The sequence below is a fragment of the Cucumis melo genome, chromosome 2, assembly GCF_025177605.1.
Source record: "Cucumis melo cultivar AY chromosome 2, USDA_Cmelo_AY_1.0, whole genome shotgun sequence".
Classification (NCBI taxonomy): domain Eukaryota; kingdom Viridiplantae; phylum Streptophyta; class Magnoliopsida; order Cucurbitales; family Cucurbitaceae; genus Cucumis; species Cucumis melo.
This window is the reverse complement of record NC_066858.1, coordinates 11,059,044-11,071,653: the sequence shown is the minus strand read 5'-3', so window position 1 is coordinate 11,071,653 and position 12,610 is coordinate 11,059,044. Positions and strand designations below refer to the sequence as shown.

Here is a 12,610-nt window from a genome sequence, read left to right as displayed (position 1 = left end):
TAAAATATCATTTTTAAATAGAATAAAATAAACTAAAATAGAGTAAAATTTCAAATTTCTCATTTATTAATGTCTATAATCTTGTTATTTACCATAACTTTCCTATTTTATATACATATAGAAGTTAATTTTCATAATATAAAAAACACTAAAATATTTACGGTTCGGGTAACAAAATCAAAAAGCTCTGAAGCCGGTTATTTTTTTAACGTATTTGAGGTTTGTCTGTTCTTTTCATTTTTTTCTTTTCTTCTTCTATAATTGTTTTTCTTTCCATTGTCTTTTTTCTCTTGTTTTTGTAATTTTTTTTTTTATATTTTGTTTGAAATCATGGTCTTTGTTTTTAATGAATCATAAATCTTGTATCAAATACAAAAAAATCTTAAAAAAAAATAAATCGTTTAGATTACCAAGAAAGTCTTGAAAAATATTGTTTAGATTTGGTTGGTCGTGAACCAAAAAATTTTGAAAAAAAAAATCGTTTAGATTTGGATCTGAATGATATGTAGTCAAGTTTAAACAATCATATAGTCAAATCTAAACAATTCAAGTATCTAAACAATCGTGTAGTCAAACCGAAATGATCTTGTACCCAAGATCGTGTTGCAAATATATTACGCGCGCGAGTAGGCAATTAATCATTTGTTGACTGAGCTATTTTTGATATTTTTTTTATTGTGGACTTATGAGTTTTTTCTGTTTCCGAAATAGTTTTATAGAGTATAAATATTTTTTCAATTTGTTGTATTTTTGAAAAAAATACAAATTTACCAAATAAGTGTAGTATTCCGAGTGGTTTTAATTGTTTAATTTACGAAATTGAGCGTGAAAGGAAGTGTGCATATGTGAGAATGGTCTTCTTAGTTCCACCAGTCAAACCCTTTTCATTTATTTTTATTATTTACTTTATTTTGCTTTCTTTTCTACCCTTCAAATTCAAACTTATTCCTTTTGAACCTTTACAACTGTTTCCCACTGTAATGCCAAAAGATAGAAAGAAGAGCATCATCTTCTTTATATCATCCATTCAATTTAATCCCAATATCATTTTCAACTTTAAAGAAAAAAATATATATTCCTTTTCAGAAAATAACTATGAAAAAAGTTGAATGAAACAAAATTGAATTTTCAAATCTAAACAAAGGGTAGGTGTGTAAGAAATATAATAATAAACAAAAAAGGAAAAAGGATTCTTCTGTCCATTTTCAACAAAAGTAACTTTGGTTGTTTCTCATCAAATTCCTATATTAGAAAACTATATAGGAAATTTAAAACTGACACTTATGTGCAAGAAAGAAGACTATAAGTCCTTCACTAGATTCTTTTTCCCTTCAAAAGCATATCTATCAAGCATGGATACATTAATTTAAAGCAGCGTGTTCGTGTTAGATGAGTGTCAAATACTTCTTAAACACGTTAGATAAGAATCAAATATTTGTCAATCAAAGTAGACTTGTGTTAGACACTTGTTATGTACGAAAGCTTTCCGTTTAAGAGAATAAAATAGATGAATCAAATCAACAGATCTGTGTCCCGAAGCCAATAGACAGAAAGAAATGAGAAAGAGCTGTGTTAATTCTACACTTCAAACAAGCAGGTCCACTTGATAATAAATATGGCAAGAACTATTGCAATAAATTCAAAACTCAAATCAGTGAAGCCTCCCATTACACCCTCTTGGTTGAATGTGTGTTGACGAGTTCTCCCTCGTGTTTCCTACATCACATTTCTTCTATCTATGAACATCTCATATGCTTTTATGTAACACCGTGTTCGTTCACTAGTCCACAATAAAAAATTTAACGGACCGGTTGTAGTTTAGTAGTAAGAAAGCAACAAACTCAGATACATGGCTTCATATAAGTACATAATAAGCACCATATAGTAAAAGAAATACTCAAAAGGGCCAAGTATACTAGGGTTAAAAAAGAACAGGTACATGAATATGTTGTCAATAGTGATCAATGGGTTGTAGGATAATCATCAACCATAGACCATGTTGATACCAAATGCAAATGCCGTTCAAATACGAATGAATGAATGTACATATGCAAATGAGGCATCTTGGAATAGTGGTATAACAAATAAAGAAAATCAGAAAAACAAGAAATGAGAAAAGAGCAACATGTTAATAGTTATTTATCCTCAAGGCATCACATGGGGTGTTGCATCAAAGAAAGAGGTGAATTAGATTCTTAAAAAACACTCTTCTCAATGCACTTAATATTGATATAACTTCTATGTTGTATACGTCTCTTTCCTACATCAACCAACAAATGTGCAGGAAAAAAAAAAACACATTTCCTGTTCCTTTTCCTACTAAAAAAACAAATCCAAGAACATCGTCGCATTATGAATATTTCATGCTCGGAGTCTCTAAGAAGACACCCACTGAATGAAATAACAGAAGCAGGTTAGTTCCACATCTTAAAAAAGTTGCACATCATGAACTATAGACAAAGTTAAACCACAGTCTCCTCCATCCCCTCAACTCATCGCTCACAAAGCAAAAGATTTGGATAACCACAAAACCAAAGAAGCATATTCCTATTATATTTTTAAATAAATGGAGAAGAGTTGATTGGCTGTCTTATCAAACCTTGATTGCTAGTGTTCTTTCCTTATTTTTTTCTTAATCAACAAAAGACAGCAAACTTCAAGGGCAATGTGAATAATCTTTTTGAACCTCAGAGTTTGTAATTAAAATGAAGAAAGAGAGGTATCGGTCAAAGGTTCATGAATCGAACATCCTAAATTCATCGAGTCAACAACTTGCTAACAGCAATAAACCAATCATCAAATAACTTTAGAAAGAAAAAGTAATATGGAAACTTGAATTAGCAAACAGTTTTTACAAGAACAAACACATGTTACGTCATGAAAATCTATACATCATCTTACAACATGAAGGTCTCCCATATCATTCATCACCTAAACATACTGTATCATCCGAATTTGTACCGCAATTTGCACTCGATTACAACAAAATAAACAAGCAGCAGCAGCAGCTCCAATAACAAATGGAATACAGCAAAAAAAAAAAAAAGAAAAAAAAAAAAAAAGGTGACCAAACCTCACAATCCTATCTTCAGGAATTGGCTACTTTCATAACTCTAGGATAAATCCTGGAACTAAGAGGGTCTAAGAGAAACATAATTTCATTGAACTATAGACAAAAATAATTAAACTTCAGGAGAGACTTCTTCAAATCAATCCTTTCCAGTATAGAGCAAACGAGCAACAGAGATGACAAATGACCCTAACTCAAAATCTAACCAATAACATCATATATATCCAAAGAAATTTCAGAGAAATATATGTGTATGTGTGTATATATAAAGGCTAGAGATTGCATCCAAAGCAATTACATGATTTGGGAGTGAATGAGCAAAAACCAAATGGCCTATTAGGGATGTTACAATTGATGGCATAGCAACAAGGAGAAGGCAAACACAGACCCTTAGCTCCACCACAGCAAGTGCAAGGAGCACAAATTTGGAAGCTCCCTAATCTCCTTCTAGTCTCATTCATCTCCATCACATTCATTTTCCCTTCCTCAATCAGTGGCACCATCTCGGCGACAGACCCATTAGACTGGAAAAAACAAAACAATCAAGAAAACCCCATCAAATAAAACTCAAACAAAGCCAAATGGGATGGATGAATTACGCAAAATGGTGAAAAGGGAACTCACTTGAGTGAAACTTAGTTCATTCCCAGTAGCCAAAACAGTGAGAAAAAGCAGAAAAAGGAAGGAGAATCCAGCGCCATAGCTAGACATCATCGTCATCATGCAACTCCAAACAGTGAAATGAGGGGTTTTAAGAACTTGTGAGGCAGAAGATCGATTCAGAAAAAGAAAGGGGTTTTGAGAGAGAGAATTGAATTGGGAACATAGATTTGGAGATGGGGTTGTTGGATTTTGGGAGAAAAATTGATGGAAATGAAGAGTTTAGAGGATTTTGATTTTGATTTTGGTGGAATTGGGGGAATGTCTTTCTTTCAAAAAAAAAAAAAAAAAGTGGTAAATCTTAGTAATGGGCTTTCGGCTGAGAATAAATGTATGGAAATGTGATTATGTGAGAAATCTGATTTCTGTAGATTTGTTTGCTTTAAAAAAAAGTCATTCCGACATCATTAATCAGCTCAGCTCCTACCGCTACTGTGACCCTGTGACCTTCTAACAATTACTTTAATTTGCAACTCACTAATTAAATAATAATCTCTAATAAAAAAAGAATAAACAAATTTTTACCACATCATGATCATGATCATGCATCCACAAAACTGTTTATTATCAATGTGTACGGCTAAACTCAACGTAATTGATTCAATCAGTATGAAGGTTGCATTTTTTACCTTGAAAGTTAGAGAGTTGAATTGATATAAAAGTTTCCATTATTAATCTTGAAGTCAAATATTAGAATTTTTATAATTCTCAGCACATTTTATCAATTTTTACCCTAATTACAAAGCTCTTGGGGAAAAACCTTGTCGGCGCCTGGAAACTTGTTCGAACTGAATATCCATGGCGTAATTGTCTGCACTCATGGGAGTGGGTGGAGAGGATTGACCTAAGAACTGCTTATCCTTAGAAGGAGTAGTTCCTAAAGAGGAAGCTACTGATTGATGAGAAATAGCCTGTCGACTATTTCTTGGCAGTGGAGGCCGTTATGTTGGTGGCCGTTGCTGGCCTGGCGGTGGTTCCATCACAAAGATCGATGATAAGACTCAGGGCTGAGGGTTTCTTCAAGAGATGTTCTCTTGAGAGGTAATCAGCAAGTGAGTTTTCACTGCCTTTTATAGGCTCAATTTTGAAATCAAAGCAAGATAAAATCGTCTGCCATCTTGCAAAGATTTGCTTTGAGACTAGATTTTTGACATCTTTTTTAAAAATAAATTTAATGGCTTTTGAGTCTGTTCAGACAAGAAAATCCTTATTGATAAGATCTCCTTGGAATTTCTAAACACATAGTACTATTGCGAGTACTTCCTTCTTCACGGTGGAATAGTTCTTCTGTGCACTATTCCAGACTCCAGAATGATAGCAGACAACCATAGTTTTTCTGTGAATCTCCTGTTTGAGGACACTCTCGTATCCTATGTTAGAGGCATCGGTGTCAACAATAATTTTGGCCTTGTCGTCAATAATGGATAAGCATGGAATGCTTTTGGCCAAAGTTTTGATTGATTGGACTGCGCGTGTATGTTCTACAGTCCATGGCTTTGGATTCTTCTTCAATCTGTCATAAAGTGGCAGACAAATTATACGAAGATCTTTGATGAAATCGTCAATATATTTGACAAAACCCAAAAAACGTTGTAGATGTGTCTTATCTTGGATAACGTCTGGAAACTTATCCACGAACTCTAACAACCGTTGGATTGGTTTGATAATTCCTTGATTGATATTGTAACCAATAAATCTTATCCGTGTTTGAAATAAATTGATCTTTGGTTGAGACACCACAAGACCGTTGGATTTGATGACATTAAAAAACACTTATAGATGCTTGAAGTGCTGATCTACTGTGTTGGAAAATACCAAGACATCATCAATATAGACTATTGTGAATTCTTGATATTGGTTGAAGATGTCGTTCATTATCTTTTGGAATTCGGATGGGGCATTCTTTAACCCGAATGACATGACATTCCATTGAAATTGACCAAATGGAACGTTGAAGGCCGTCTTGTAATGGTCACTTGGATGGATTTGGACTTGCTAAAATCCTGACTTCATATCGAACTTTGAGAAGACTTTTGCTAAATTAATCCTTTTAAGCAAGTCTTGGCGATTAGGAATTGGATACCTAATCCATTTGAGAACTTTGTTGAGAGGCTTGTAATTGATGACAAGCTTAGGGATACCACGCTCGTTTTTGGCCTGGTTGTTGACATAACAGACCGAACATGACCACAGGCTTTTAGATGGGCTTATAAGCCCCTTTTTTAGAAGATTTGCTATCTCATCTGTACAGATTTTGACCAGATCTCTATTCATTTGGATGGACCGAGCCTTGGTAGGAATCTGGGCTTCTTCGAATTCATCAACATATGGTAGAGTTACCATATGTTTCTTCCGGTCCCAAAATGCATTTGAGAGGTTTGAACAAAATTCCTTTTCAAGTCTTGTTTGGAAGCTTTGAATCTTGAGTTGGACCGTTGGCTTGTTGATTTGGGAAGCCACCTTGCATGTCTTAACCTCATCTTGAAGGAATTCAATTTGTTTTTCTTTCCTAGCGATGCGATTGATGAACTAATGAATTTCTTCTTCAAGATTTGAGATGTACTTAAGAGTTACTGGATGAGTAAACTCGAAAGTAATTTCTTTATTGAATTTCTTTGATGTTATACCCTTATCAGTGACATGGAATGGATATAACTGAGTTAGGAACGAGGTTCCTAGAATGATTCCTTCATTAGGATTTTTAACCAAAATGAAAGTGTTGATGAGGCACACGTCTTCTTTGCAAATGTGTACCTTGGGTAATTTGAACTGGATGTTGAGAGGATTCCCGTTGGCTCCACTCAATGACTCCTTTGTTTTTTCAAAATATCGAGAAGGAACGAGTCCTTCTTAAATGACATTTTGATATGCACCCGAGTCGATGAGGGTGAGAGTCTCGAATTGAAAGTCTTTCACCTTAACAATGATCTTTGACATCCATTTTTTGTTATGGACTTAGCTGATGTAATTGATACTGCTGGTCTCACCGGGTTCTTCAATCAACAGTGCTTTTCCCGTAAATTGTCTTTCGGGATTAGTTGAGGAAGTGCCTGGAGCTTCATTAGAACTTTGACCTTCTTGAAATTCTTGGAAGACTTGTTTAAGAAGGGTGAGACGTTGCTTATTGTCTGCAACTTCTCTTTTGAGAACCTTTACTTCAGAGTGAAGGTCTTCGACTTGAATAGACCTTTTGACTTCGCCTTTGATCTGATTTAATATATCTTGATATGAGTATATAATCGAACTTTTTTCCGTCTTTTGAGAATTCCATTCTTCAACACTCTGTCTGAGTTTGAAAAGGCAGGTTCGCTTTGAATTCTCATCGGGAAGTTGCTCGATAAGATCAAAAAGGGTTTCTTGATCTTTCGTGATGACATTGATGTGACTAGAGCATCTACCAGCACATTTTTCCTTGCAGGAAATTGCTTCTTCATCACTGTTTGAATCGCTTGGAGAGTAGAAGGCCTCTTCGTTAGAGGATCCTCCATCATTGAGGATGTTGATCCCGTCTTCATCGAAAAAGGACTCGGTTTGAGAAGAGGTATCTTCTTTTGATCTAATGGCGTAAAGAAGAGATTGTCTGGTTTCTTCGCCCATCGTCAAAGCATTGATCTTGTCCTTCAAAGGGCAATAGTTGGCATAATGACCTTGGCGGTTGCACTTGTAGCGGTATTGGTCTTTGAATAATAGCGGCCTTTATTTTTATTCTTGTTGTAATATTTTCTTTTTCTTTGAGAAAATTCGGGATCTTTAGCCTTGCTTCTGCTAAAGAGTCGCTTGGAAGAAAATTGTCTCTTTTTCTTTTTTTCTTCTTTCGGTCCTTTGTCAAGGTCATATTGCTTGCAGAAGGTGCCCAATTCCTTTCTGTAATCGAAATCTTTGATCACCTTCGTGGTATGCTTATTCTCCGTGTAGAGATTAATGCATATCGCTTGAATTGTGGCTGAAATGTCTTCAAAAGTTAATTCAGACCAGTCAATTTGCTTGGTAACTGAATTAGTTGCCACCGTTTGATAGAACTTTTGAGAAATATAATGCGAAAGTCCTTTAACAAACTTTTGCTTCCAGATGTCGGCTCCACAAGTTGTTAGGGTATAAAGTCGTGCCATGAAATTATCTTTATACCATTTGTAACGACTCATCTTGTGGCACCGTAACCCTAGGAGGGATTCTGTCGCAAGATTGAAGTGGATTTGAGTACTACCAATGACGTATTTCGTCATTGTATAAACTAATTGATTGACCATATCCGGCTCTTCTTCTTGCATAGGTGCAGATGCGCCTTTTTGCTTGACAACTGTCCTCATAGCAGTCAAGATACAGTATCTTTCTTGCTCAGTCAGTTGATTGTACCACCAGTTTCTAAGGTTTTCGGTAAAACCTGAGATGAGAATCTAGGCTATTGCAGTGTTGTTTTTCTGGCGCTATAGGCTGGAGCTGCCAACAACATTTCTTGGAATGTGTTCATCATTTGAGCTTTAGAAGCTTGCGGTAAGGAATCCTTCTTTATCATGTTGATTCCTTTTAGGTTTTCAACTTTGTTTATTGAAACCTTATCTCTTTCCATCGACACAATAGAAATTTTCATATCCTTGTTGATGGAAATAGCGGCAAGGCGCTTGTTAATTTCAACTAAATAGTCTGAAGCATCGTCTTTGAGTCGGCTAATATTAAAGCTGTTGGGCTGGAATATTGGTTGATTAGGGTTAGCTTGAGGAATTTCAGGGTTTTTGTTCTTCATCTGAAGGCCTGGATTCTCTATTCTTTCTACTTCTCTGGAGACTGTAGAAAGGACTTTGTTGATATAATTAAGTTGATGTTGGATATTCTTGATTTCGCGAACTCCGACCTTTTGAACCTTATCTTCATCGATGGTCTTGTACGGAGAAGAGACCACTTTGATGGTAGGAATTATGAGATGAGGGAAAAAGCTTATTCTTCAAGAGGATAGTTTGAAGCTATTTCTTTACCCTTTGCTGTGACCCAAACAACTAATCCTTTGATCATTGCGACTTGGCCATCCGCTTTGAGTTTTTTGACGAGAGCTTCATTTCTAGATCGCTCCTTTTGCCTACTTTCTGCGATGAAGTCTGGCATAGGGAGAAAAGTTTTTCTCGTCTCAGAGGGAGCAGCAAGCCACATATCTAAATACTTGCTGTAATACTCTTGAAAACGTGCATCGTCGTTGTCGCTGGAGATGACGTTGATTTGATTGTAGACTGGTTCAGTTCTCCTTTCCATGTTAGATTGGGTAGGAGAAAGGGATCCATCTTTCCTTTCATAATGAACAACGGGGACTGGATGAGTAAAGTCCACCGATGCCCGTATTGATTCAGATCTTCTGAGAGAATTTGGGTACGAGCTAATTGTCTTTATTACTAAAGATATGCTAGGATGGCTGCTCATGATTTCACTAATTATGATGTATGTTGCCTCAGAATTAAATTAAACTTCGACGTTTCTATCAGAAAACTCAGTGATTGATGCCTCTGTGCTGGTTCTTCTGACAGGGGTTGTTTCTCCTTGCAACTTCCAAATGGGATCCTTCGTGGGTTCTGCCCATTTGAGAGTCCTTGGAATCGTCATGGAAGACTTTTCAACGTTGACTTCCATAAGCATAGTATATCCTTTGGGAGAAACACCTAATGCTTTAGGAGAAAGATTTGTATGCATTAATTTAAAGTAAATTTGATATGATACTGCGAAAGGAAGTAATCCGTCTTTTAGCTCAAGTCCTTGCGAACGAACATCAAGGCTTAGGGTGTCCATGATGTTTCTGTCTTGTAGAGAGACTGTGAGACCAGGTTTGCAGTTGAAATAAACTGGTCCTTGCTCCAAGTTTGATTGAACAATCCCTAGGAGAGAGGGAGTGAACCTGAGATGCCTTTCATCTTTTAAAGCAAGGTAGACAGGTACGTCTAGTCCTTCTCTAAAGAGAGGCTTCAAGGCTACTTGAACACATCCGATGTGGAGATATTTGAACTTGTTCTTTACTCTGAAGAGGGCTTCTTCAGGTAAAAGATTGATTATAGTGAATTCATCCTTCATTGCAACATTTTCTTCAGTGATGACGATAACATCCTGCTGAGAGAAATTGAAGGTATTAATCTTGTATACCTGGCTTGGATCTATCTTTGGAATAGACCAATTTTTGAGTCGATTTTCAACCTGAGCCAGATGGGCTTCAGCTGAATTATGTTCGACTATGGCTTTTGATAGATCATCGTTTGATCTGGGATTTTTTTGATGTAATTGAAGAAGAAGAGGAAGAAAAAGTTATGTCTACGATCGTGGAGTGAGAAGAGAGCTTGAAAAGTAGTTTAGAAAGCATGTGTAGAGAAGAGGATCTAGAGGTTTTGGGATGATAAACTTAAAATCTATTAAGAGTTAATTCTTTTATAATAATAACTTATTTCTTGGCTTAAATCAGATTCTTCGATCAATCAATCTTAATCTTGAATATTCTTAAAAAATTTAAATCAATTTTTCTCTATCATGAAGGTTAACCACGCCTTTATCACGAATACTGAGAACAAATCTTTTTAAACCGAGAAGATAATCAAGATAAGAGAGATACTCGAATGTAATTTTAAATAAGAAATAAATTAAGAATTATTATAAAGAATTAAAAATTAAAAAGACTTAAACCTTACCATCCTGCCACCCCCATATTCAGAGAGGAGTTTACTCCATGAGAGAAGAGAGAAGAAAAAAGAAAGAAAAGTGAGCTGATGTGGCTCTGATACCATTGAGAGAGCTAAATGCTATTTATAAGAGAAAATCAATAATTGCACACCATCGTAGCAATTATCGATTTTTTGTTATTGTCTTCATACTTGTTACAAGATAATTGGATACATGGATGGAAGAGATAAGATTTCTAAAGATGGCTGACAGAACAGGGCCCCTGATTGGCATCTTATTTGGAAGAATCTTATCTTCAAAGATTACGATAAGATTTGTGGGACAGGACCCCCACTAAAGCTTATCAAAAGATAAAATAAAGAAAATAATGCGAAAGAAAAGATAAAGATATGCCTGCTGGAAAACCTTCTGCAAGTTTTAATCTTCAAGTAGAAAATAATGACGACACTCGACTTATTCTGATTGGCTGGATTGAGGACTTCCTTCTATATCATCGTATAGGTATTGCAAAACTCATAAGGAGTACATCTGCTCCATCCAGGGTCTTACTCGTGGCTTCTCGCCTTAATTGCCCAAGGAGTTTTCTTCTGTTAGAATTCAGTTCTGCCTATGAGATATTAAAGTCCACTCTATCGGAGCCGATCCTACGCTAACTGCGCTACCTTATGGTTGGTTAGTCCACTTTCAGAAGCTTGCCATCTTCGTCATGGATTCTTCGACTGAAAGATCTTCTTCTTGCAGAGTAAACTAACAGACTGAGGAAAGCGAAGATAAGATCGAAATACAATGATCTTATCATAAATAAATTGGAAAGTAATTTACAAAATTTACATAAGAATATTAAAAAGATATTTGAATAAAACTAAACACTTGAATCTTTTAGAATTCACATAGGTTGCGAATCTAAAAATGGATCATTGATGTCGAAATTGGCGATGGATCGAGAAGTCGTCGTCATCTTCATCTTCTATGATATTATTGACGGAGGCAGGAGAATTTACTTCTGCTTGTGAGTCATCTGGATTAGAGATCTGAACAGCGACTGTGTTGACCACGGAGTTAAACTCTTCTTGAAATCCTGTTCCTATTAGGGATGACATGATAGCATTCTTTGTGAGAAGGAAAGCTTCGTCTTCTCGGCGGGTCAGGTCTCGAAGGTGAATATTGGCTTTGAACCAATCTTTCATCTTGTTGACTTCTAGGTGAGAATAATCAAATTTTTCCCACCATTTGATTCTAAGGGCTTTACTCAAGGCTTTGAAGTTGCCGGAGGGTCCTAGCTGGAAATTCCAGCAGAAGATCCACGATATTTGGAAATACAAAGCAAATCTAAATGTCTTGGAAATAGGAGACGAATAGATACTTTGTTGAAAAAGGTGATATGAACGTTGAACTTCTATTGGAAAAATTTCTTCAGAAAGTGTAACGACCCAACTCCTTATACTGAATCGAAGTCATTACTAAATATAGAACAAGTGGTTTAAGTCATGAAATTATTAAAGACGCATAAGGTTTAAGAAATTTTATTTATGAAAATTTAAACAAGGTAGTTATGCAAAAAAAAAAAATGTAATGCATTCTAAAGTCCTACTCGGGCCCTGTCTACATAAAAAGATGCTAAGTAACGAAAAGTACTCAAACTCAAACACGAAAGTCTAAAATAAGGGTAAGCGGAAGCAGTAGTCCCTATGGCCCTCCACGGTCACTTCGTGTCGCTCGCCAGCTTGCCCTTGCCCTTGCCTCGTCCTCTACCTGAAAACATAAAATGAAGAGAGTGAGTATAAAATACTCAGTAAGGGACCCACTACTAGTCCCACTAGGTGCCTGTTAACTTCCTGTCAGAGTCCTGTAACTGGTACCCAATCTCTGGCACGTTCCCGAACACGTGCAACATGCGCTCCCGTAGGAACGTATCTCTGGTCTTCGGAGCCCCGGGGGACCCCTAGGACAGTCGGGATGCGAGGACCCCGTCGAGTCACTCGAGTCATATCTATATCCATGCTAGACTGGCGTCCCGTCGGACCACACAGTCCTCAATAGGTGGTGATCCCGAAGGACACCCATGCAGGTACGACTCTAACAGATTAAGCTAACAGGTACCCTAATTGCAGTATACATACACATGGCATCAGCATATAACATATCACATAAATCATCTCTGCCCTCTCCGTCTCGACATTCGTCGTATAGCTATAACAGCTCTCGCCACACATAACAGGCTATAGTATAACCATA

The 12,610-nt window shown here is 36.4% G+C and overlaps 2 protein-coding genes across 2 annotated transcripts; both read right to left on the bottom strand.

The window, feature by feature from the left end:
• Positions 1-3,142: 3,142 nt before the first annotated feature.
• On the bottom strand, positions 3,143-4,196 carry LOC103487235 (uncharacterized). The gene is made up of 2 exons (XM_008445489.3): positions 3,695-4,196; positions 3,143-3,594 (listed from the first exon to the last, which is right to left on the bottom strand). Exons 1-2 carry the CDS (start codon positions 3,791-3,793, stop codon positions 3,343-3,345), a joined length of 351 nt encoding a protein of 116 aa, XP_008443711.1. The 5' UTR covers positions 3,794-4,196; the 3' UTR covers positions 3,143-3,342.
• A 767-nt stretch (positions 4,197-4,963) lies between these two features.
• Positions 4,964-6,073, bottom strand: LOC107990655 (uncharacterized). Its single transcript, XM_017044301.2, has 2 exons — positions 5,814-6,073; positions 4,964-5,243 (listed from the first exon to the last, which is right to left on the bottom strand). Exons 1-2 carry the CDS (start codon positions 6,071-6,073, stop codon positions 4,964-4,966), a joined length of 540 nt encoding a protein of 179 aa, XP_016899790.2.
• Between the last annotated feature and the right edge of the window lie 6,537 nt (positions 6,074-12,610).